General features: G+C 45.0%; 2 protein-coding genes across 8 annotated transcripts in view; both read right to left on the bottom strand.

Moving 5' to 3' along the window:
- Positions 1 to 509: 509 nt before the first annotated feature.
- Positions 510 to 18,820, bottom strand: LOC146564996 (semaphorin-4B-like). Its single transcript, XM_085292827.1, has 14 exons — positions 18,367 to 18,820; positions 10,146 to 10,306; positions 9,988 to 10,050; positions 9,528 to 9,626; positions 9,303 to 9,393; positions 8,151 to 8,273; positions 6,166 to 6,293; positions 5,897 to 6,078; positions 4,980 to 5,118; positions 4,521 to 4,710; positions 4,235 to 4,350; positions 3,813 to 3,976; positions 2,967 to 3,037; positions 510 to 2,857 (listed from the first exon to the last, which is right to left on the bottom strand). The coding sequence occupies exons 1-14, from the start codon at positions 18,452 to 18,454 to the stop codon at positions 2,148 to 2,150; spliced, it is 2,325 nt and encodes a 774-aa protein (XP_085148953.1). The 5' UTR covers positions 18,455 to 18,820; the 3' UTR covers positions 510 to 2,147.
- A 2,825-nt stretch (positions 18,821 to 21,645) lies between these two features.
- adam15 (ADAM metallopeptidase domain 15) overlaps positions 21,646 to 26,287 on the bottom strand; it is a 27,315-nt gene continuing 22,673 nt past the window's right edge. For 5 of the 7 annotated variants that reach the window (XM_085292811.1, XM_085292813.1, XM_085292812.1 and 2 more), the window contains 2 exons: positions 24,004 to 24,155; positions 21,646 to 23,398 (listed from right to left, as the gene is read on the bottom strand). In XM_085292811.1, the coding sequence (XP_085148937.1) occupies positions 23,332 to 23,398; positions 24,004 to 24,155 (219 nt within the window). In that variant the 3' untranslated portion in view covers positions 21,646 to 23,331. Of the gene's footprint in view, positions 23,399 to 24,003; positions 24,156 to 24,562; positions 24,629 to 25,454; positions 25,524 to 26,287 lie in introns of all 7 variants that reach the window. The other 2 variants (XM_085292818.1, XM_085292819.1) reach the window with 1 other exon arrangement.

Raw genomic sequence — 26,287 nt, 5'->3', positions numbered from 1 at the left:
ATAATCGAGTCCAATTCCTTAAAGAAAGAGGAAGTGAGATAAAGAGGAAGATTCTGGCAAAGATGCAAAAATCTAGGAAGAGAGACCATTTTTATGGAATTTATACGACCAATCGTGGATAAGGGAAGAATTTTCCATGACTCCATATTATGCTTTAATATGGATAAAAATAATTTGGGATCATTAGGGACAGTCAATCCAAGATATGTGAAATTGTCATTAACAGGTTTTAGATGAAGGCATATCCTGAAATTTTGCCAAATGAGGTGATCAAATTAAGATAAATCTTCTGCTCGCGATTTATCGACGACTGTTCACATTTTGGAGATCAAGTAACGATGGAGGTGATTTCAACTCATAGAGGACATTCAACATTAGGCCTGAGCAACACCAGATTATCTTACGCCAACATACCAGGAAAGAAATGACCAGTCGCCTCATTTCTTAACCTCGACAAGTTCACGTGTGTAGTTCACTTACACCACAAGGGGGCGACATTCATTCATACCTACAATCATAAAGCATGGATTTATTGACTGTTTTATTGAATCTTAGCCCGTGTTACATTCAAAGCAGGTTTCACATTTAACAGTTTACATACATTCGTTCACATACAGTGACTGACAACTGTGCACATTCATTTAACACAAATATATTCTTCTAGTAGCCTAAATCTTTGCAATGCATATAGATGATTTATCCGAGTATTCACACATGAAAACATCAGTCCTTCAACATGCATCGGATTCACTAAGACTAGATTCAATTTTGCCTGAGTTACAGAGAAATTCTGTAGCGTGCAAAAAATCCACACGGAAATCACGTCACTGAGAAAAATAACCAAAAACTAAAATACAACTTAAAACAAACAATTAAAACATCGTCTCAAGAACAGGAAGAGGAAATGTTAAATAGAAAAAAGTGAGCTTTTTCTTGATATGAGGCAAGATTTTATAAAAACTGAACAGTTTCACACAAAAAATAAATCCTTGTCCTGGTTAAGTCGACCTGCCTTGTAAATTCAAAAGAGATCTTATTAAATAAAAAATGTAAAAGATTAAAACGAGTGCGTGTAAGCAGGATGATTTGTTCAATCCATTCTTAAAGACATCGTTAATGTCAACTAATAAAACACACCCGCTGCCTTTATCACCGTTTTCAAAGCCCTGAGTTAAAACAGAAAAGTGGTTCCACAACCGACATTTAAAATCAAAGAATATTAACAGACACAAAACACAAAACTCCTACAAACATCAGGAAATAAAAGGACCCTGAAACTCAAGCATCAACAGAAACAATTCAAATGTTTTCTTAAATTTCATATCAAGCAGCAGATGCATTAAAGGTTCCCGTGGACCTCAAGAGACAACCTCAGAGAACGTGTCTGTACCAAACTCTGCAGTTTCTGTGGTAGCTGCTTGCTTCTGTCGGCACAGGGGGGACGTGTTTGTATACCAGCCATTTATAAACTGCACTGAGACTCAAAGCTTTACACTTTACACCACTTTAAAGAAAAGCAGGTACCTCTTTGTCTTGTTCAGCAGGCAAACCTTTGCCAAAATGAGCGTATTTAATATTAAAGTAAATAAGAAGAGCTAGCTTCACAGCATTAGCCTAAGTCCACCGGCTCTGAGACCTCAGACTTCAGACTTATTCCATTTCCTCTATAATTATTACAGAACTGTAGCTCATGGGGCTGAAAGGTGCTTTACGCCTGCAGTCTTTTAATTCGCCAGCAGGGGGTGAAAACGAGTCCAATCATGTAGACGTCTGAATCATCTGAAAACAACGCTCTGTTCCGTTGATATGTGAGCTCAGCCAACTCTTTCCTGATGAGTTTACGGTCTTATTGAATAAAACACGATGTTCACTTTGGAAATAAAGGTCCCATCATTATGCTTTAGCTTGGAGCCATCTTGGGTTAAGGTGCTACTGTAAGACTGTGAGGTATCCCCCTGTGTCTCAGTCACATCTGCGACACGCTCGCGACGTTTGGTTTTAGGCTGCGGTAAAAACACGACTCAAATACTGAGGTAAACATTAAAAATCTCAAACTGCTTTCCAAGGATTCTTACACTCTCCTACTTTCACGATGTCTTTGGCGATAACTGTCCGGCTAAACCAGCTGCAAGTTAAGGCGTCTTCAGTTACTCCACCACCTTCAGCTCAGGCTCGAGCTCCGCCCGGCTGCTCAGAGAGCAGATCTCCACAGGCCTGTTTATGCTGGCGCCCTCCTCCGGAGTGACCAGTGGATCCTTCCCGAGACTAACTTTCCTTTTTTGCCACATGTGGAGCGATCCGAGAATCATGATGCAGATGCACAAGGCCAGCATGAGTGAAACACCTACGAGCTCACCGTAGTAACTCTTCTCCTTCGGAGTCACGTCGTCGAGCTGCACTCCGTACTGTGTGTCAGAACTACTGCTCTGAAGGTTCCTGTTTGTTCCGCGATGTTCTTTGGAGGTCACCTTGCCCGTAGGACTGGTTGTAAATCCATTCTTTCTGTCATCGGTGGTGTATTCATTGGTGTGTATGAGCCGTGTCGGAGACATTGTTGGATCGTCGGTAACAATGCTCTCGTAGGTCTCGTCCGGCCCTGCAGTTTCATGGGTTCTTGGGGTCAAGTTAGAGCGCATCAGCTGTACGTCATAGCTTTCAACTACTTGTTTGTACCCGGCTTCCTCTGCCTCACAGCGGTAGACCCCTGAAGTGTCGTTAGTGACGACGAAGCTGAGACTGCCGTCATCTGATTGGATGAAGAGCTTCTCTGACTGAGGGAAGGCCCAGGTCAGAGTGGCCAAGTTGGAAGGTGTCAGACACGAAAGCCTCACCACTTCATTCATGTGAGCGCGGACCACTGCAGGCAGCAATGTTACAGCATCAAGGTTAAAACTCTGAGCTTGTTTCCAGAATACGTTCAACAGAATTTCTCAGTCTCCGTATCTGCCAACAGATTTGTACATCACCTGTGATCTTCTCGGCCTCGGTTTGCCCCTGACATTTGTCGTCCACATTACTGTCTTCCAGGTTCTGAACCCTGAAAAGGAAAACAACATTGTGTGTGAACCTTTAGCTTCTCACGACAACAAAAAATCCTCGAACATTTTTTACATCTTCATGTTTTGCAGATTGTCCGTTGGTTGTAGAGCTGTTGGCCCTTTGCTTCCACATTCATCCTTTCACAGGACATGCTCCACCTGCAGCTTTAAGCATGGTCGAAGCTCCAGCTCACCCATTCATCACCTAATTTAATGTCCCCACATTAAATAAAGCCCTCTTTCTCAGGTGGTTGCAGCTTTGTTAAATTAGAGAATGTATTGCTTTTGTGCAGTTTCTTTAAATGTGTACAATGACAATAAAGGGCGATTCTATTTTACTCTAGTCCTAAAATAAACACAGGTGATAGGTTTCGAGCTGCAGCGACGTGTACATTTTGATGGTCTACGTGTCAGAAACACCAGAGAGTATCTGCTATATGTGGCATCACTCTCAGCGCTGCAAAGACAACTCCGATGAATGAATAGCGACAATTACAATTATTACAACAACGGTTGCCAGAGTCCTGCGGCTGAATTGTTGCTGAAATAATTTTAACTAAAATCAGGGTTTCAGAAATGTTAGTGTTATTTATCCAGGGCTGAAAAGCCGGCGATGGTTTCATCTAAAGCATCTAATCATTTCAAGACTCATTTCTTAAAGTGTAGTAGATAAAAAGACAAATATCAATCAGGAATCTTAAAGAAAGCTGATGGTTTATTTTGTATGTGCAGGTCACATCTGTTCTGGACTATCTCAGAGTGAGTTTTACTTACATGTCCTCATGACCACCATGCACACGGGCACAGGCCCTGCTAGCGCGGCTCCATCCACACAGAGGATCTCTGGCCAGGAGACACTGACTGCAGGTTGTGTAGGTCGAGCAGTTGGCCACGGGTACGGCAGTCACGCCTTCAGATGTCCCCACATAGAGGACTCCCTGCAGGAGCAGAGAAACAGTCAGCCGGACGAATGCGAATCTGACAGATCTCTCAGGTTTCAGAGCGCAGGTGTTCAAATCTGTGAGACGCAGTCGTCCTGTACACATCTCTACCTGCACCCGCATGAAGGCTCGTGCTTCCCAGTAGTTCTCTAAGATTAACTTTTGATCTTTTTATTTTTTGGGTGCGAGTCAAAAACATTTGAATGTGAACAGGATGCTTTGTTTGCTGATCAGTCAATGAATTGTGCAGTTTACCTTGGAGGTGGAGAGGACCACGCTTTGGACCATCTGAGGCTGGGCGAAGAGCTGAATCTCCTCAATGACCCAAGGACCCTGATCAAGCAAAACCACTTTGTGGAGAAATCCAGACTCTTGGACAGTAGAGAGAAGCGATAAGTCGTTTTAAGTCATGCAAGAACCACAACAACCCTTCAAAGCTCGTTACTACAAGCAGGATGTGACCGTTTACATCACTGAACTATCATTTTGATCACATGTCCATGCACTGACTGCTTGGGCTCGTCTATGTTCACAGTCTCACCTGTGATGAGGAACAGGAGGGTATGCTGTTCATCGTTGGCTGCGCGTGCTCTCATCACAGCCACGCGACTGTACTGCTGCTCCGATGAGACGACGACCGGACCTTTGTCGACAGGCGTCACAGGGTTTGTGGTCAGGAAACTCTTCTTCACTTCCCCCAAAACAGCGTCAGTAGAATTGCCAAGTCCACACTGTCAGGAGAACATAGAGGGTCAAACAGTAAGATCTGGAAACACAGCTCGTTTTATGACAAACGGCATTAAATCATTTTTGTTTTTATGGCATTTTCTGCTGCATCTTATTCTCCTCGAGCGGGTTAATGAAGAAACGTTTTTAGTAAAGTGCAGATGGAAACTTGAAAGGTGCTTACAGTATGTCTGACATAAATTAGCAAATCTATCTTTGATTTTACGATTGCTTTGAGGATTCAGGAAGTCTAGAAAGAAATGAACCCCCCCACCGTTCCCAGGTAGCTGTGCGTTTCCTGTTGCGTACTCCACTGGTGGGTCCCCGTTACGAAGGTCCTGTAGCTCCCCTTGAACACGTCTTTGATGTCCTCAAGTCTGAAGACACAAACTGCAGACTCTGGACCTCTGGACCTGAAATAAACCAGATTGCAGCGGTTACCTCGACGTCCTTAAGACAGATTTGAGACGTCCTGACTTGAACAGGTACGTTTAGAAACAGAGCTAACGTGCTAAAGTTGTGGGTTTGTTTTATTTGAGTCAACAATGATTGGCCTAAAACCAGGACATACACGAGATCCTGCTGAATTTGATGGTTCTGTTGCTTTCGCTGCCATGGTTACCAAATATCCCATACATTAAAGGAAAATGTGCCCAAAGACGCAGTTCAAGAAAGAATCTCATGTCAGCCCAGCGATGATCCAGTGAAGACTCCTCTGATCTTCCACTGTTTATTTTAACATGACTGTCTCTTAAAAACTTGGTTTATTGAAATTGTCTCACGCATGAACATAAAGACGGCACAAATTTGCTCTTGTACACTAAATCTCTCAGCTGTGAAGGGGGTCTCTGGGGTATCGGGCCCCCTGGGCAGGCAGGAAGGGACCATTTTTCTTTTTCTGCTACTAGTTTGTGTTTGTCGACCATGGAGCCATGCCACCCTGGCTCATGTGGTTTTCATCGCTCAGTCCCAAATAAGTAATTGGCAGAACCACAGCATGGAAAACGCTTTGTAAGAGCAGCCACCAATCACTCATCTGAACATCCAAGCTGGGAAATTCGGGGGTTGACCCTCAGCTGTTTATTTGGCAGTAACTAGATGTAAACATGGCTTTAATAAAAAATGTGACAGTTAAAACATTTAAGACCAGAACAATCCAAACATCATCCCTCTTATTTCCTGTTTACCTACCACTGAGTCGTGAAGACACCGTAGAACAGAGTGTCAGCAATGTCGCCGCCCTCTGGTGGCGGGAGGGTGAACACATCCTGGAGAATATTGAAGGGAAGCTGTTTCTCAAACTGACAGAGCAGAGTGGCTTTGGTAAAGGACGTCCATTTCTTCTGCAGAGTCCTCACTCCACCAACATCATCCTGTAAAACCAGCACAGAACAATCCTTCATGTAATATTAATGGTAATACGCACATTCACATTATGCGCTCTCGCTGTTTGCTGTCACCTTGCAGACTTGAGCCACCCGAGCGGTTTTCAGATCCTCTACGTAACTGAACTCTTTTCCAACTTCACTAAAGAAGAAGTAGAGTTTCCCCTCTGCTGGGTCCAGTGATGAGCTGACAAATGTAGGCTCTGAAATACAGAAGTGCAGGAAGTGAGTACAGAACAGAGTCTGTGCCATGTGGTCTGAATACATCTGGAGCGTACAAAGTACTCAGCTGACAGACCGATGGGTGGAGAAAGAGTCAACACATAATATGATGTGTTTATGTGCAGCAGACATAACTTTTTAAAACGACAAAGACACTGCGACGTCTAAGACAAAGAGGAAATGAGCAGCTGGAGACAGAACGCAGGGAATTCTGCAGACCTCACAGCTGTGGTTTGGTTGAAAGTATTTGAGCTGACACAAACATGTCTGATCCATGTTTACGAGGTTTTTGTGGTTTTTCCATGTCAGTGTTTTAAAGAACAGTAGTTATGACCAACATCTAAGTGTTGGCAGAGTCACTGCCTCGATGTGTAAGACGCTGATTCACATCGAGGCTACTGCAGCAGGTTATGGGAAGCTTTTTCTGCTTCTTCATTAATAAAAATGTAGTTTAAATGTCAGGAACACGTCTCTTGAGTTACTTCACAACAACCTCATCACAGGAATATCCGAGCTTTAGTAGGCGGACCTAATAATTGAGGATTTTGCTTGTGGATGCTCAGGAGGAGCAGCAGCTCCAACAAAGACGCAGAGTAGCTTTGAACCGGACAGAACCTTTGCTGTTTCGGACCCCATAGACCCAACCTCCAAGGGCCAAGAAGAGTTTGTCCATTTGTACAAAACCTGGCACTGAATGTGCAACGATTTATATTTGCCACTAAGGCTTTGGCCTCCCTGCCCTACCATGCCCATGCAGGATGCTGCAGCATAAACACTGTGCCCTGGCTGACATTGGTCAGCTGGATGTGTAGAAGAGTGACGTCCTTCATCCTGGTCTTTAGTGGCACCAAATGTTATATGTGGAACCTGTTTAAACAGGAACAATGAAGAGACACCTAGGCTCCGGTAACTGGACAGGTGCTTTGGTTTGTGCGTCGAGTGGACAGTTTTACTGAGATGCTGACGAAGACTCAGATATGAGAAGATGAGACCTGAACACCAGTGTGGATGACTCCAGTCCCATCTTTGCACAGTTCTGAGTCCAGGATAGATTATAAAGCTACTTTTTTTAACATATTAAAGATCGGACACCCCAATCATTACACTGCATATGTCAACTGCACTCCAACTTGAGGCTGGAAACCAAGGCCTGAGTTTCACCTGCTCAAAAACTAAAGTAATCCCACACACGTGGCTTTTTTAAATAATTCTCTTTCACCACCTTGAGTTTGGGGGTGTGACAGGACTCCTACGCGTGCTCCTGTATTAGTGGTGGTTTCAGCGGTGAGACATATCACATTATCACAGATATGCATTTAGGTGTGTGAGACAGATGTCAGTAATTATTTTTACCATTTGTGGCCAACAGCCCACATTCGATGACACTGATGCAGATCCATGAGTGTGATATGGACTAAAGCGTGATGCAGTTACAGCCACACGTGGGGACATCTACCAAACATCAGGGTAACAGCAGAAGCTTACACATAACACTACACTTAGATTAGTCCTTCTTTAAATATATGAGTTTTCTGCTTTCCTTGCTTGATGAGCTAAGAGGTGAAAAAGGGGCGGAGCAAGCCTATATGTAGACCTGCAAAGTGGGTCATACCACAACTCTGGGTCATCGGGGGGAAATGGAATTTGTTACGCTAGTTTCAGTCCGGTTCTTGTGTGTTTGTGATGCCATATTTTAGGGTTTTTCATTTGCCTGAAATTGCAGTGAAATTCAGGTGTAAAGCAGAAAAGTCCAGTTTGTTCTTTTAGTTTCTGCACCCATTAGTTTCTTTGTGACAAAGCTTTTTACAGCTTGATTTATCCTGATCATGTTCGCTCACCTTCCAGTAGGCGGATCGACGTCTCCAGGCTGACGTCTGGACGGCCGTCTTTGCTGAAGTATCGCAAAATCTGTGGTTTGATTCCTCTGAAGTCGGTTTTTGTGGCTGTGAACAGCTCGCCGTCTGCACATAAATAAACAGGAGAGCTCCGGGTGTTTGTTTTAAAGCACATATTAACGTGAGAACATACAACAAATGCTGCTCTGCTTTGGTCAAATAACAACACAGTACACATTATGTACTGTGTATTATTCATGTGTGCCAACTCGCACATCAGTGTTAATATTCCTCGCATTAGCGATCGTAGTAACCAGTGTGTCGTGAAAACAGCCGTACATCTGATACATTTTTAAATATATTTTTGGCTCTTTTATTAGATTGATGCAGTGCATGCAGGACATAACACAGTACGCGCTGCTGTGCACAGGGAAGGAAATGACAGGCACGCTCCGTGTCAGAGAGTAAACCCTGCTGCTGTTTGGTTTGTGGGTCACAGCCAGTGACACCATGCCACCCACAGATGCTGTGCTTCATATGAAATTCTCTCATGCAACTGTGGTTTGTGCAAAAGGTGAAACAAAACTTTTTTTATTGCAACTGACATCCAACGTGAATCAGATAGTTTTCCACTTGTTTTTGAAAGCATTGCATCCTACACATTAAAGGTCACAAAGTTAAGGCTACAGATTTCTCCACTGAAACTTATATTGCAACAAAAACACAAGAAAATATGGAAATTAAGTGAGAAATAACGTTTCATTTATAATGTAATTAAAGCTAAACTTTTGGCTCAAACTGAATACTCCATTACTGCATTTTTATTTTAAAAAAAGAACCGAAGTAAAACTGTGACTGAAACTTAATAAAAGCTAAACATTCACTCTCAGTTACTCTGAAACTAAACTGAAATGTGTAAAAAAAAAAAAAAAACTCTGGAAAGAACTGAAACTAAACTTCTGCAAAACAAAAGGAAGATAAAAAACAAAATAATGAAAAGTAGTTTAAATTCAGATTCAAATTTTGCAGCACTCCTCATCCCCAAAATATCAACTCTGCAAAGATTCTTGCTGAGTTACGTGCAAACAGCTTGAGGTTTGACCACTTTATCGCTGAATGCGAGCCCAGCGGAAAGTTGCAACTCAGCACACTGACCTGCGATGACGACGGCGCTCCTCTCGAAGGGGCTGAACGGACAGCGACCTTTAGCGCTGACTTTTTTGACAATGGAGAAGCTTTGGGTGTCCTGATGAAGACAAACAAAAGCTCAGCTGAACATCCAACTGTGTCTGAGCTGTTAGGAAGCATTTATATAGGACATAAGATTTTTCTCATCTGGTTAATAGACTTGGTTGAAGCTGACAGCATGTATGAACTTACGATGTACGCTTCTTGGGGGCTGTAAGCGTAGCTGCCACAGGTGTAGAGATGGGTGGAGTTTAGAGGTTGCAACACGTGGATAAAGTTTGGACATTCATTCTGCAAAACAACAGAAACTGAATAAAATCTCTACATTTTTCCTTTACGTCCTCTCCCATACGTACTCCTGTTGACTCCTCCGCAGCTTTAAACAGTACGAAGCTCTTCTGGTTAAAATATCTCAAAGTTTTATCTTTGGTGGGTGTTCTTGCTTTTTTATATCCAGCTACATTAGGGCCAGGTAGAAAAGGGAGGGACCAACGTGGAGTGAAGCGATGTGGTCCAGGAATCGGGGTTTCAATTCTCTGCAGCGTTAAATACATTTGGATTGTTCCTTGCTGGTGAAAATTCACCATACAGTGAAAAGAAAAAGTGTTCATATTCATACACAATTGCTGCTGTGTGTGGATTTTATATTTACCATTAAATCCTTTCCTTTCCCCGTGCAATCCGATGTCTCTTTATCAGACGGACTCCACTGCACCTGAACAAAACACAGACGAACTGTTGGGCATCACGGGACCTCAGCAGTAAAAGTAATAATATTTCAGTAAAATTCAAACAGTTTCTTCTGAGCACCTTCTTGTTCAGTCTGATGACATCACTCTGGTTAACGTCCAGTGACAGGATGGCGTTTTGTGCACCAACGTAAAGAGTGGAGCTGTCGCTGCTCAGCAGCAGAGCGGTGGTGTTGTGGAGGTCACCGTGGCCAAAGTGGAGCAGAGGTCTCTCCGTGGAGTCTGGACACAAACACACAGAAACCACAGCAGCTGTTACCGTCTGAGGAAACTCCAGGTTGCACAGGAGCTGGACTCAAGACGACACTCGGGGCTGGATGCACAGCAGATTCAAAGAGAAATCTAACCTGAGGATCTCAGCAAACACTTGGAGGAAGCTAATATTAAGCAAACATAAGGGCCTTGCTCTACAAGCTCACACGCAGGGTGATTCAGGCGCAGCGTGTCTGAGCCGTGTGTGGGAAAACGCTCTGTAACCTTTAAGGACGCCGCAGAAGGGTCATTACACGGGGCGGGTCAATTTAAAGAGATACGTTTAGATAAGTGTTAGTCAGAAGTGCAAACAGACCAAAGAAAGCAAGTTTATCAAACATGAAAACATCGAAACAAAGTTCCTGCGATTTCTTTTGAAGTTTTACAGCTTCGCTCTGCGCTGTGGCTTCTGCTGAGCTTATCTTCAGACAGGGATAAATAAAGACGGAGACTACAACAGGAGGTGAGAGGACGCAGCTCAGCGAGCACCCGCAACATGTCGTGCACTTCACTCACCAGCTGACCGGCACAGAGACAGCAGCACTGCCTGTTTGTGAGGCTGCAGGTTTGGAGAGGATGTGGTTCAGAGCTGCAGAGAAACTCTCCACATATGAACGATAAGATTTAAAAATAAGAAACATCTCAGCAGCAGATTTCTCAGTAGACTTGTTTACAGTGTCTCAGTCGCACTGCTGCCATCTCTGCAATATTTCTGATCACGTGACATTTTATTGATTTACTCCTTTAAGCTTGAGTAAAGATGGCCCCTTCTTACTGACGCGACTCACTTGTACTGCTTTCTGCTCGTTAGAGTTTTGAATGTTACATCTGAACGCTTTTAAGAACTGAACAGGAAGCTGGCTCAGTACTTCCTGCGCTTCCTGGCTATTATTTATGAATGCAGATATATTTGTGCAAAGGCTACGTCCACACATAAACGCCAAAAACGAAGGAAAACGCTGCCAGAAACATACCAAGCAACAGGTGGCGATATATTCCTAACCTGTAGAAATGTTGGCCAATCAGAAACAGTAAAACAAGTAAACAAAGATGGCGCATAGAAGCAGCACTGAGTCGTTTAAACGCTGCAGAGAGTAAAATTAACAGTATTGTAGAAATTCATTTCACCGAAACAATAACGTGGCGCACAGCGTGACGTCACAAAAGGCGCACACCTGCGTTTTCCTCGTCCGCACGTAAACGTGAAAACAGTTTTTTTAAATCTCCATCCTGGCAGGAGTTTTTAAAAATCTGTTTTCAGTGACCGAAAACGCCGTTTACGTGTGGAAGAAAGCTGCGAACGCATCAGAAAAATCAGCTTTTTCAAAAATACGCGTGTAGGCGTGGACGTAGCCGAAGACAATAAAACGTAAAGTCGCCATCAGCTAACGGGACCCTCGTTTGCGTCGCAGACTTTTAGCCTAACAGGGTAACCATATTTGGATTTCCAAAGGCACGAAGAGCTTTAATACTATTGTTTGCTTAAAGAAAACGTTAACACACCTAAACAATGCTTTCTCTGTGCGGTTAATGAATAAAAACTGTCATGTAGGCTTTTTGCTCAACAATTGCAAAAAAAGAGGCCGGTTGGGGACGTACTTTTAGCTTGCATGCAACCAAAGCATGACTCACACTCGCAATGTAACGAGCAACCAGAAATCTTACCAGATATTTCAATCTTTTCACAGAGATTAGTTTGATACCAACAACTGAAATAAAATAACTGAACAGCAAACTGCCAGGAGCCACTGAAGGTCATAAAACCTGAAAATTATCTGAAAGCTGGAGGATTTGAGAATCTGTGACATACAAAATAAGGAAATGTTTCTGTCAGCAGAGAACCTGAAGCAGTGACCACGTTAACTTTGTACTGAAACAGCCGTCCGACGATCGACCCACCGGAGGCTTGTTCACCTCAAACGTGCCTGATCGATGACGTCACCTTCACAGGATATTCACTAAAACATCAACGCAAAACCACAGATGTGTGTCCATTCTGTGTTTCAAGAGAAATATAAAGAAATGAGGGGCAGCTCAAAGACTTTTGCACAGTACTGGGGTGAAAATGTGAGCGCTGATGAATTCCTGCAACCTTTCACAGGTTTTTAAGGACTCTGCACCCACTGAACTTGTTTTTAATAGTTCAGCACGTGTGCTTTTTAAATTGTTTTTGTTTGTTTGTTTGTTTTTTGTTGTTAGAATCTGAATGCTTGAAAGTAATAAGAAGCATCAGAAAAAAGAAAAAGTGTCCGATTTTATTCTGACCGAAGAGGGACGGTCTGAAACTGCTCAGTGGAGCCACTTCAGGACCAAAAGAATGCTCATCATCTGAACACCAACAGATCAAACTGACAGAAAAGCGTCTCCTAATCACAAACACCAGACTCCGATCAGCAGAAGTCCTGTCAGAGGAAGTTTGTCTGGTCTCAGAGGACGAGGAGCGCCGGTGAACAGCTTTCCAAGAAGCGCCGCTCAGGGCAGCTCAGACATGTCGCAATTCACAGCGAAGGACAGAAAAGTGAAGCGAATCCTTGCTGAGGATCAGTGACGGCAACAAAACGCCTCTCACTGTTTTCTGCTTTTGTTCGCTGTTCCCTTCACAGCTTCTTCCTTTGTGTTTTCCCTCGACTTCTCTCTTCTTTAACTAAATCTGCTTTTTGTTTGAAGCCTCACTCTAGCTCATAACCTGGTGAAAATATAAACCCTCTCATTATCACACATGCCACAGAGTGGTTGATTATGGTTTTTAATATATATATACGTTTCCCCATGACAGCGACCGCGAGAACATGCAGTCATCTCAGCCTCAGCTGACCTCATTTTATTGTGATAGAAGAACTAAATAAACCAGATCCGAGTTCTGAGTTGATCCGATTGTTGGAGCAGTCGCAGAGAGGCCTGGCAGGATCAGTTCAAACAACTTGATCACCTGGAGGAGGGGTGGGCAACTCCAGGCGTCAGGTTTTAGGTGTTTCAGCTGATTTAAACGGCTGAATGAGCTCCTCAACATGTCCTGAAGTTCTCCAGAGGCCTGGTAATGAACTAATCATGAGATTCAGGTGTGCTGACCCAGGGTGATCTCAAACCTGCAGCATGTTGTAACTTGGAGACTGTTGACAGGTGACTTCATTAAATTTAGTAAAGTGGCTTATCGAGTTTCACAGTTTGAAACATTAATGCTTGGCAGTGAAATCTTCCTTAAATCTTGCTAAACTGTGTCTTATACGCAGTTCTGGTTTCATCACAACTTACTTCTGCTTTCCAATCTCACCGCAGGCATGAATGAACGTCTGTTACCATAGTTACGCTGACTCAGACTGGTTTTTATGGGTTTTTATGTGTCACTAAATGCCCGCATGAATAACGATCTGATGGCCACAAAAGTCCCGAAAACACTAAGACGAACGGCTTGATGTGAGGTGTGCTGCAGTTTTAGGAGCCAGCGTGCGCTGACAGATTTATGATGTCATAGTGTCCCCCGCCGTCCTCTCCAGCATTCACAGCAGAGCGTTTAAACACACCTCATCTAATCAAAGACATTAAAGAGCTGCTGAAGGAATCATGAGTGGAAAACTAGAGAATTCTGCAGCAGTTCTGCAAAGAGCCAATCAGCAGCCTGACCGGGAAACTCATGAGCCAATGGCGTGGCTGCAGCGATGCACCCCACACGGTCACAGGTGTGTGTTGGCAGAGAGAGGAAAGATGTTTAATGTCCTCATCCACTGATTGCTGTGCCGTCGTCCTCGTTGATCTGCTCTCCTCTGATTCGGTGTTGGTGCTGAGTCCAGCGCTTGGTTTCTGCTCTTCGTTTTTCTCGGGCTCCCTTGTTTGTGTTTGACCTTTATAACAAATTTGTTGCACATTCAAAAGTTTCTTAAAGTGCAGCATTGCTCCAAGGTTTTGAATATGGATTCAGGAGCTTAACAGATGTACAAAAGTTTTCTCACCAACCTTTTCTCAGCGTGCTTTAATTAGCTGTTTGTTGTTGTTGTTTCAAGCTCTGGGGGGAGATGTGAGAAACTTTCATCACGTCGTCACTGTGGCTGCGTGAGGCTGTGTGAAACACGGCGCTAGCCACCATAACCAGAACCATAACCATGTGAAAAGGCTGTCAAAGTCGCAGGCTTTTGAAACTGGCCGAGCGTGAGACAGAAGAGACTGATACAGGCCGGACGAGCCAGCCATCGGTGAACTGCAGCCAGTCTGGAGAGGCTGGAAGATGATCTAGCAAATGAGAAAGTCACCATACCTTGCTGCTGCGCACCAAGCAACACTGTAAAGGAAGAACTTCTGGACAGACTCCAGGGTTGTACTTGGGTACATCAACAACATGTATATGTGTGTATATATATATATATATATATATATATATATATATACAGTATGTATTGCAGTTGCCAACTCACTGTGGGATGTTTCTAGAAGGGATCTGAATGTTTGGTGACAGTCATTGAACAGGCAGGAACAAGTGGAGATCAACGATTTGACTCGTGGACCAGAAAATGAGAAAGGAGGGAGGACGATGTGACAGGAAGTGTATTGTTGCTCTCAGGGGCTGTTTAAGACAACGACTACATCCTTTACTGAATAAAGGCTTCATGCACAGATTATTCTGTTTCCATTTTGTAAAAAGCCTCAGGCTTTAAGGTCATTCTGAGTTTAGAAATCATCAGTGTTACATTTCTCTTTTTTGTGTAAATGGCCTTTAAATGGTCAGACATATTTGAGATATATTTTCACATATATTTGTTTTAAAAAGTTTCTGCTTCAGTTTAAAGTAGGAAAAAGGAGAAGCAGAAAGAAACGCATGTTACCTGTTAACAGAGGTGTGGACTCGAGTCACATGACTTGGACTCGAGTCAGACTCGAGTCATTAATTTTATGACTTTAGACTTGACTTGAAAAAATGTTCTAAGACTTGTGACTTGACTTGGACTTTTACACCAATGACTTGGGACTTGAATTGGACTTGAACCGGTTTACTTGAAAAGACTTGATATTTCACCCCAAATATAAAATTTAACATGCATATTATATAGAGATTGAAAATGTGACGTCATTCACGGGTAGAACCGCAAAGGATTCTGGGAACTCGTGGCAAGAAGTACTAGCGCACGCAGGCTTTCAATTAAAATCAGTTATACAGCGATAAAAAGAAACACAAAAATGTCAAGAAGCTGTTGTATTATTAACTGCAATAGCCGGTCGCATGACAGCCACGGGAAGCCGACGGGTAAAGAGATCGGTTGTTATCGGATTACGACGTTTAAGAGAAATTGTTCAGCCATGTTTCCGAAGTAACAAAGACACGACGGATGGCCTGGATTGCAGCCATTCAAAGATCAAATATAACGTCTCAGAACCCTCCAGCTCACAGGTTAGTCTGCTCCAAGCATTTACACGAAGGTCAGTCTGCTGTTGTAGTTAATGCGTCATTTTTCTTAACATAATTGGTGATATAGGTTACAAGCAAGTCTGGCGCTGAACAGAAATGGTCGCGCTATGCTCCTTTATTTATTGTGCATAAATAGTGAATTGTCCTGACACAATATTGCGTTTCGCTTCTGTTATTATGGTACACTGACAAAAACATATACTTTTATTCACAGGATAAAACAGGTTTTTTGTATCACTAATTGCCCAGTACGATTACAGCATACAGTATTATTGTCACTGCTACATTTCTGTGATGCTACCAGAAATTATTTCCACTACTAATTAATTACCGTTGAGCTCAAAGGTTATATTAATAAACGGTTAAGGAATGTGTATTTATGACGACGATTTGTGAGACTGGTAAACTTATGATACTTACGATGGTCTTTCGTTCTACACGGTGCATTTCAAGGTCCTGCACCCATCCGTCGGTAAACTGTACCTGGGCTTGTTGCAGTGACCGGAAGTTACTAAACTTCATGAGTGTGTGCACTCACTCCAAGAACCGTATGATTATAAATATGCATATAAATATGCTACGATGAGATAGCTGACTTCATCTAACTAGCAAATGTTGTCCAGGCTACGTTGGTGATACAGTTTTTTTAATATGTATGATATTTTTGTCATGCGATTTTAAAGCCGGTCCTACAAGCGCATCCAAGAATAACATGCAGCTTATCTCAGAACTGTCGGTGAAAATTATTCTTGGAGCTAGGTTTAATTGAGCTGCATTTTAAAGAGGTGCAATTTCACAATTTGTGTATATTTTCTAAGTTCACTATTTTGTCATGTGTTGAGAAAAACACAGATTTAAAAATTACATGGTCTAATATTTACATTTAGCATAACTGCAACATGCTTTTTTCTTTTTTTTAATGACTCGAAAGGACTTGAAATTCAAAATTTCAGACTTGTGACTTGACTCGGACTTTTACACCAGTGACTTGAGACTCGACTCTGACTTGCCTGACATTACTTGAGACTTGACTTGAGACTTGAGGATAAAGACTTGAGACTTACTTGAGACTTGCAAAACAATGACTTGGTCCCACCTCTGCCTGTTAACAAGAAGCTGGCTGGCAGTGGCACGAGCTTCATCCATCCTTTAATAAGTGATAGCAAACTGTTGTTTAACAGAGTTTATGTGGAGCTGTAAACTAGTGAGATGATATAGTGACGCTTTGGGATATAATAAATTTACCAATAAATCGATTAACCAAAGCTAGTGGTTTACTTGATGCCATTGCTCAACCCGATAAAGGCCCAACTTCTTTTCTGAAATGGAGAAGTGACTGTTGCACCAAGCTCTGAGTGCAGGCCTCCTGCTGAAGGTGCCGGGGGTCGTTTTGCACCCACACTGCTGTTACTGAGACTCGGAAGCTGTCGTGTGCCGTTCAGCCCGACGCTTCTCTCCGCAAACTTAGCCTGTCTCCAACTTCTGGAGCCTGACAGGATGCTGTCACGTCTGTCATCCTGCCTGTCAGCAGCAGTGTTAACTTACGTGACTGGTTCCAGTGAGCTGGAGCTGGCGGAGGTGCGAGTCTGTCCTCCAGCAGCTGTGTTTTTACACTGAAGGTGACAGAGGCTGCTCCCGATGGGGTTTGCATCATTTACATATGAATCAGAAGCAAAGAATGGAGAATGATGAAGTTCGCTCGGATTACGGGTTTGGGTGGGAGAATCTGGAAGTGCGGAGGTTCCCGCGAGAGTTGATGATGAATCCCAGCTGCTTCGATCCCACTGCTGTAAACACGTATACACGTTTCCAGCGTGCGAAGCCAAACGATTGCACAAACTCTCCTGGAAAACTCGCGGCCACAGCTGCAGCCTACAGAAAGCGATAGCTCTGAAAGTCCGTCCAGCTGACACAACATCTGGCACGACTCCTCTGTGCGTCCACGCCCCGCACAGCACAGCTTTGACCCGGCTGCATGTGACTGCACAACAGAAAAACACTGTGTGGACCGAGTTGGTGTCAGAAACGTGAAATACATCAGTTTGCACGCAGCGTGGGTGAAGTGCGGCGCCGGTGTAAGACAACGAAGGATTATTCCGCAGTGCGCGCTGGTGCGTTAATGTTTGCAACATGCAGCTATGTGTGAAATCTTTCCTGTTAGATCATTTTCCTGTTTTCAGACAAACTCGTCATATTCACGAGTCTCAGCTGAACATGTGACCGAACTCTGTTTCACAAGCTCGGAATGAGGACAGATCCCCGGGGAAGTGAACGCATCACAGCAGATATTACAAAGATAAGACCTTAGATGGTTCGTGCAAAGCGCCATCAGGCCGAACAGACGCATCTCTGCCGTGCAGGCGGACAGAAAATCAGCTGACTTTGAAGCAACAAAAAAAGCTTTTACATTGTTTTTCCAAGACAAACAGATGTGAAAACATCACCTCTCACATCACAGTAATCATTATTAAGCCCGCACTGAGAAAATCTGCTTTTGGGAGCAAAACTAAAAAACATCCAAAGATTTCATAAACTTTTTTCCCTTTAAAGAAAAAACAGAACCGTCCAATAAAAAAGGAGGGACGGAGACTCTGCGAGACTCAAGCACAAAATTAAAACAAAGCGTTGGACTTACTGAGAGCGAAGGAGATCCGCGGAGGAGAGAGGGAACCCTCGGAGCTCAACAGGAGGTGGAGGAGGAGGAGGACGGCTGGGAGAGCCATGATGGATGAGCTGGTGAAGGTGATGGAGCAGAGCTTTGTTAAACGTGCAGCTCGTCTGTCGCCTCTGCCGAGCTCTGAGTCAATGCGGCTCTGATCACTGAGCAACACGACCACAGCTTCCTCCTCGCAGCGGTCGGAGGTCAGAGGGAGGAGGGTGGAAGCTTCTCTGCACAGCCTCAGTGCTGGGCTGAGCTGGCTCGAGTCACGCTGTGCAGATAACACTTATTTTCACCAAAGACGCCAAAATGAGAGTCTCGTTTGTTCCTCTGAAAGCTGATCAGGAGACTTTGGTTTTCTCTTTGCTTCTCGTGTTCCTCTGCGGTGCTTCACCTTATTTCACATCCGCCCTCATCAACTCACTGCTTTTCCGTTTCACCCCATGGGGCACGCATGTACAGGAAGAAAAAGCATTGACCTACAAACCAGCGCGGTGGAGACGAGCGCTGAAGACCACTTCAACTAGTTTCTGCTCCAACGCGAAGAAGCCACCGAGCACGAGTGATGACCTTTAAAATGCAACTTACAACACTCACACGCCAATTTGTTAGTTACACCTGGTTTGAGTCCTTCCACCTTCAGACCTGCATTAATTCTTCATGGCAGAGATTCATCTAAACGCTGGAAACATCAGCAGAGCACCACGCAGCTGCTGCAGTGCTCTGCTGGGCAGGCGTCTGTTTGAGGTGCTGTGTGCTGGAAGCGCTCATCAGAAGATGTGCACACTGTGTGGTCTTCTGCTGCTATGGCCCATCATGCTGTGCATTCAGACATGCTCTTCTGCAGACCCGAGCTGTAACTTTGTTCCCATCAGCTCATTTTCTCCCAGAGAACCGCTGCTCACTGGATCTTTTTGTCTTTTGTGGATCTTTCTGTGGAAACTCTACAAATGTTTACGAGGGGAAATCCCAGCAGATCAGCAGTGTCTGACTCCAGCTAACACGCCACACTCACCTGCTGCTCAGTTTGAACTTTATCATTTCCACATAGATGGAGTGGCTTCCATTAGATGTTTTCTTTCACGAGCAGTGGAACAGGTGTACCTAACAAAGTGGCGGGTGACTGTGAAGTCATGCGTGAAGCTTTGCGTTCACCATCTGATGTTGAAAACAGAGCCCTTCACGAGCTGAATCTGAGACTCGAGCGTGTGCTGGGAGGTAACACAGGAAGGAAATTCCTGCTTCCGAGCTCGTTTGTGTTGGACGGCAGTGATGCGGCTCGGGGAGGGAAGTCTCCGGTGGGACCCGAGCCCGCTGTAAGTGCTCTTTGCTTGGTTTTCCTGCGGCAGAGGCGAGAGAGAGACTTTCACAGTCTGCTGGACTCTTTAATGGACGTGAAGATCGATGTGAGGATGCTTTCAGTCAGACCGGGAGATGTTGTCTTGCTCCGAGGAACCGAGGAGTTCTATTAGAGTGGATGTGGTAGGAGAGGAGGCGGTGATGGACGGAGGTGGATGTGGGGGTTTACAAAGTTACAGGTCGCCGTGGAGACAAACATGGTAAATGGCCTGTATTTGTACAGCGCTTTACTAGTCCCTAAGGACCCCAAAGCACTTTACATATCCAGTCATCCACACACTGGTGATGGCAGCTACATTGTAGCCACAGCCAGCAGAGGCGAGGCTGCCGGACACTGGCGCCACCGGGCCCTCTGACCACCACCAGTAGGCAACGGCTGAAGCGTCTTGCCCAAGGACACAACGACCGAGACTGTCCAAGCCGGGGCTCGAACCGGCAACCTTCCGATTACAAGACGAACTCTTGAGCCACGATCGCCCCAACATGTGCAATACAAACAAATCTTAGGCTGTTTCCCCCATAATCTCTTTAACCCCTCATAATTACAGCAGCTCACGGCATCTGCAACATGATCAGTGTCATGGAGTGATTCCACACTCTGTAAATACTCTTAATATCAGCCAGTTTTCAGTCTGCAGCCAACATCTAATCTAACATCTGCAGGAAGTCTTCTGATGTCCGAGCATTACAGCTGTTTTTATTTATTTATTTGAGAGAGATTGAATCTGACTTTTTCGTCTTGTTTTCACATTCTCCATGAGACAGTTTATTTACAGTGGAGTTCATAATTCTGCAGAAAGTCGCCCGCGTCAGGAAAAGCGAGAGCTTTTGTTCCCCACGTTATTCAGATTCACTTCTACAAAGAAGTCAGACAAACAGACGCTGCTGTGAAATTCAGGGGAGACAGAAAAATCCCTCTGGAAACAAGAAAAAGTACAGACGACGAAGAAACAAACGAGCCAGAAACTGAGAAAGGAGAAGCTCGTCAGTGCCTGGACTTCACCTTCCTGCCTTTGAATGTGAGCTTGTTCTTTTTCTTGTTTTTATTCCCACACTTTTAAAGAAAGTGATCTGGATCAGCAGACCTCAGAGGTTTCATGACGTTTGGCTTCATAAACATTAACGAGGCTTCAGCGACCTGCAGGGCTGAGATTTATTTAAGGCTTAAAGTTTGCATTGCAAAGGGCGTGGCCTCTCTGAGTGACTCTGTTTGTGCTGTCCAAGCATTTTAATGTAATTATTATTGTAATGTACTAACAAGCAGTGACATTCAGGGATCTCTGCACTGATCAGCAGGAGTCAGTGTCTGCACCCTTTGTCCAGATGTGGCTACAACCGTAGCTGCCTCCACCAGTGTGTGGATGTGAGAGTGAATGAATAGTGGCATTGTAAAGCGCTCTATAAATGCAATCCATTATTATTATTCTGTGTCGACAGTCCGTGGTTCCTGCGGTCGCGCAGGAGGCTTAGAGATGATCTGACCTCAGCGACACTTCCTGAGTTCAGGGTCTCAGGTCAAACTGAGAAAAGCAAAGTGCATTTTGTAGCTTCTGCTCGTTCTAGTGAAGCAGGAGGAATAACCAGGTTTTTCAGTCACTTGGTGCAGACAGAGTCACTCAAACCCGACGACAGCCCGAGGCTTCAGACTCGGGGTTTTACCCTCCATGCTTCTTGCGTTGGTTTTTCATAATAAATGAAAAAAAAAGTGCACATCCGCTCTTACTCTAGAAGAAAGGCCAGGCTGTTTCAAATATATATATCTTTTATTGATATGTTTATTTTACTGTAGGTTTATGTGAATCTGCTCTGAATACAGCAGCTGTCTGTTCTATTGAACACCACCTAGAAACATTTATTCACTGTGGGGACAAAATAACTGAAGTTGAGGCGTCAGACTTTCTTTTATTCACATCACTGCAGTTTAATCTAATAGCAGGCACACAGGCTGGACAGGAATCAACCCCCAGCCCTCTCGGGGTGAATGGGGACCGCTCGGTCCACCTCCAGGATCCAAGGACAGAAACTACAAAAAGGCAACAGTCACGTTTTCTCAGATGTCTTTAAATTGAAGCACGTCACACAGCTGCAAGCGAGAAGGCGACGAGGCGATGGTTAAACTGCAAACTGCTCCTTTAGCAGCTCACATCAACCTTCCTCTGAATCTTCATCGCTTTAGTCTCCCAGCGTTTCTTTGGTGTCACGTTACAAACGATCGGCGCACATTCCTGCTGTCTCTGCTCTCAAGGCGGGTTCAGAAAATAAAAAAAACACGAGCCAGCAAAATTAAACACAGTCAGCAGGTGTAGAAACATGCGGGCGAAGGCGAGAGAGGTGTGGCGAACATTTAAGAAAAGAACAAAAACCTCAGATTTTCACAATAAAGTCAAAGTACACACGTACATAAAAAGCACTAAAATAAAACCTGCAAAGCTGAAAAGACCGACGCCATCAGAGCAGCGTTTGTACAGTAGAAACCTTAAAAAAACAAAAGCTCACTGACATTACGTAACAGCATAAAGTCCTGATCCTTTATTGTGACATTTGGAAAATAAAGGCTGAAGCTCTGAGATCAAAGTGATGACGGCCAAAAGCCTCGTCTTACTTTATTCCTGTGAATACGTGAAAGTTAGGATGGAGACATTTTCAGAATAAAGTCAGCACAGTTAGCAGCGTTACAGCTTTATTCGCAGTCGCTCTTCCTGACAGCGGCGTTTCCTGCACAGTGACGCTGCATATGCGGCATCAGTGAGGCAGGAAGTCACGCATGGATCACAACGCACCGGACCGCTGCTCTGTGCCCACTCTGTGCCAGGAGGAGCCGTCGTCAGCCGCCTCTCCTCTGACTGTGGCGGAGCTCAGCTGGTGATTGCACTTCCTGTACACCTGCTGCAGGGTGTGATTGGTCGCTCGTCCAGCTCACTGTGTATCCCAGGAGAGGGAGGAGCACAGAGTCATCGCCAGCTGCGGACGCAGAGACGGCGTCTGTAGGGAAACACGAGCTGGGCTCGGGTCAGCAGCAGTGCAGCTTTCAAAATAAGAGCGAGGATGTTGTCCAATAGCGACTCGAGCCTGTGTGTGGGAATCTTCATAAAAATATTCCGAGCAAAGTGGAAAAATCTGTTTTCTCTGTAACAGAAAATAAAACGTAGCAAATCTGTGACTCATCTCCTGCTGCCCACTCGAACATTCATCCAAGTCTTTGTTGATCAGAAGATCCTGGAGCAGGCAGGAAGTCTGTCCGGGCGCATACGCGTTTATTTAAAAAAAACAAAGTTTCACTAAAAACAACGTCTTAAAAAAAACAACCGAAACGTCTGCAGATGGGCCGCGGACCACAGTTTGGAAACCACTAATCATAGGTCGGTGCGAGGGTCTTTAAGCAAGGCACTGAATGAACGTGACGTCACCCAAACATCCACATTAACCGCTGCCGAGGTGCTGCTGAGCAAGGCACTGAACTCCAGAGATACAGCAGCGCTCATTAATACTCGTGAGGATGAAATCCGGTGACAGCGAGTCTCCATCATCTCCATCATCTCCACCTTCAGCTGCTCTGTGATCAGTCAAAGGTCACCCGGGGGGTCAGAGCGGAGGAGAGGACTCCACCTTCAGAGGGACGGCGGGTCGCAGCGGAGGAAGAGGAGGCCGTCTGCACAGAGGAGAGAAGACGTTACTGCTCACGGCTCACTTTTACATTAAGGCTAACATCAGAGACGGCCTTCGGCGGAGCAAACAGCTCCTGCACACGTTTCAAATTCAGTTTCAACACGTTTACATCTTCAAACCGTTTCAGGCCTAAAAATCTCCCGCCCAAAACTGGCGCCTGTGACTCTGGTTTCTCAGGTTTTATTGTTTATGCTTGACGCTGTTTTAGTTTCATGTGCTGAGAGGTGTGATGCTGAATCAAATTTGCAGAGATTCCTGCGAGTTCAGCGCCTCCGCCCTGCTGCATACCCGCCACAGGAAGCCGCCACCCTCACTCGCACGTTTTCACGCCCTGGCATTTGTGCAACACTTTACAAAAAGAGCAGCTTCCTGTTAAAAAGTCACAACTGTACATGTTGAACGATTAGCTCCACTCTTCGTCTGTTGGACGAGCGGATTGGCTCAAACACAGCTGCAATTTCACTCATGATGCAAACATGTCCTCGTGTCTCTTCCTGTCAGATTACAGGAAACCTTGAGGAAGTACACTTACGTCATCGTCTTAGATCAGAAAGCTTTAAGAAAGAGACAAAAAGCTGTCGGGTGTACCTGTTGGGTCCGGCAGCAGCAGGTGCGACTGCCCCGTGTGGCGGCGGTTTACTGTTGGAGTTGTAGACGGGGTGTGGCGGAAGGTAGGGGTTGGACGGCATGGCTGGAGGGCGGGGCTTTTTTGGGACTAGAGGTTTGAGTGGAACAGAAACCTGCAGAAAGAAACAAATGAGTGTCACCTGTAACTGCTCGGCTGGCTCAAAGGAAATGTGACATCACGGAGAAGCTTGGAGGATTTTTTAAATCAAAACGGCTGATTGGTTTCCTCTTTACGAATGAATCAGCTGCAGCTTTGAAACTTACCAAGTCTGAAATGATAAAACAGGTGATTCTATCCAATCAGGAGCCTGCATGCCCAACGCTCACCTGCGTTCCTGAACGCCTCATTAATGTTGGGCATGATTCCAGCCAACCAATCACATCACACCCTCACACAGCCAGTCTGACCATCAGCTCTCAGTAATCACAGTGATTGATCCATCTCATCACCATTTCAGCTCCTAGCACTACTATATGCTCTCTATGTACTAGCAGCTAGCAGCATGCAGGTAGGGCGTACCTGTCCAGGTGTGATGGGGTCAGGGGGGAGAGGCTTGTTGGGCGGAGCTGGTCGACTCACCAGCTGCTGGAGGGTTAGCGAGGAAGAAGAGAGGAAGAAGAGTGAAGCTTCAGCAACAAAGACGAGGAAACGTGAGGAGGAAACAGAGCACAGCAGGTGGCGAGGACTCGAGGTCGTTGAGCTTTATTTTGAAATTCTCTGTTGACTGACGTGAAACCGAGAGGTCTGACTCACTAATGAGATGTTATTTCATATCAGACTGATAGCGCAGCATGCAGGCAGGAAAGACATGGGTCAGACAAACTAGGCTGTCAGGCAGATGTTTCACCTGCTGATTGGCACCAACAGTTTCCTGGAACTTCAGATTAACTTGACCACCTGCTGCATTAGGGGAGGTGTGAGGGGGTATTTCTATTTCTTATTTGTGTTTTTCGATTTAAATATTTTAGAGTTTTATGACTCGACTGGAGCGGCGGGACCTGAAAATGAAGCACCAGCAGCTGCAGTTCCTCTGACATCCAGCAGAGGCAGCAGTGAGTCAGTCCAGGGTGAATTCTGCTAATTTGTATTTAAGGATTAAAGTTTGCACTTTTAGGGGCGTGGCCTCTTTGACTGACAGGTATCTGCTAGCTTCACCTGAACTGGACCTCTGGACCGTGTTTGTGCTGCTGGCGCCTTTTTATTGACATCATCCAACCAATAACATGGCTGCTGTGAGGTCACTGTACTAACAGACCAAGAAGGCGGAGCTCCAGTTTTGCTGAGTGGGGTTCTGTTTTAACTTCAGCGCTACATCAGCAGTGACAACACGTTCCAACAGACGACACACACACACACACGTACTGCAGACAAACGGGACGGACAGTAACACTACACACTACAGGTAGCGTACCTGGTTGGAGGGGGCGGGGGGGTCAGGGGGCAGAGGCTTGGTGGGGGGGGCCGGTCGCTGTTTGACCAACTGAAGCAGCAGAAATAAAAAGTCAGAAGAACATCGAGTCAGTGTTTGGAGGTGGAGACGAGGCCGAGCTGAGTCAGCGAGGAAGAGTTCAACATTTTAGGGAATCCTCAAAATTCCTCGTTAAGGCTGCTCTGCAGGTGAGCATCCACCTGAGCTGACGAAGTCGGCTTCTGTACTTCAGCTATGAAAATTAATAACGTGCTCCTAATTATGTGGCATTTGTGGCGGCTCACACCCAAAACACTTTCGTGCTAGCAAACAAACACTGAAGTCGTTCGCAGTCCTGGAGAGTTATTGATCGACTCCTCAGAAAACAACACGCCGTGTTTGGCTGCACTTCTGCTGGGAAGCTTTCGCTGCTGCAGGAAAGGAGGGAGAAGCAGCAGCAGATTGCAGCGCGTTTGGTTTGTCCAGGATCCACTTCAGCTGTGCAGGTGTGTGAGGGCCTGAAACCGGGCATGAAGAGCGCCTTCTCAAGCCTTTGCTGTTTGGAAATGCAGCTGACCGCCATCCTCCGGCTGCTCAATTAGTGTCATGTTTAAGGAAAAGTAGACGAGTCCACACGCACCAGCACGCCTCACTCTCCTCACGTAGCCGGTGCTTCCTGTCGCTGCTGCTCGTTGTGTTCACTGATGCCGTCTTTGGTTTATTTTCCCTGCTGACCGTCTCTTACAGAGTCCCGCCCAGAGCGACACGTTAGACGACCTCAGCTGATTTTATTTCTGAGGTCTCGGGGACGCAGAGAATCTGAGGATCTTTTAAAA

This window comes from Mchenga conophoros, linkage group LG11 (assembly GCF_057382185.1).
Source record: "Mchenga conophoros isolate Kocher_MC1m ecotype Shallow Benthic linkage group LG11, M_conophoros_male_GT1.1, whole genome shotgun sequence".
Taxonomy (NCBI): Eukaryota; Metazoa; Chordata; class Actinopteri; order Cichliformes; family Cichlidae; genus Mchenga; species Mchenga conophoros.
Note: the sequence above shows the minus strand (reverse complement) of the source record. Positions and strands in the feature narration are given on the sequence as shown.

What these genes read in the sequence shown, in the direction of transcription:
- LOC146564996 (XM_085292827.1), bottom strand. Translation starts at nt 18,454, where the DNA reads ATGGCTCTCCCAGCCGTCCTCCTCCTCCTCCACCTCCTGTTGAGCTCC. An exon ending in GCGGATCTCCTTCGCTCTCA is followed by an intron (nt 10,307 to 18,366) that starts GTAAGTCCAACG and finishes GTTTGTGTCCAG; the next exon opens with ACTCCACGGAGAGACCTCTG. An exon ending in TGGTCCTCTCCACCTCCAAG is followed by an intron (nt 3,977 to 4,234) that starts GTAAACTGCACA and finishes CTGCTCCTGCAG; the next exon opens with GGAGTCCTCTATGTGGGGAC.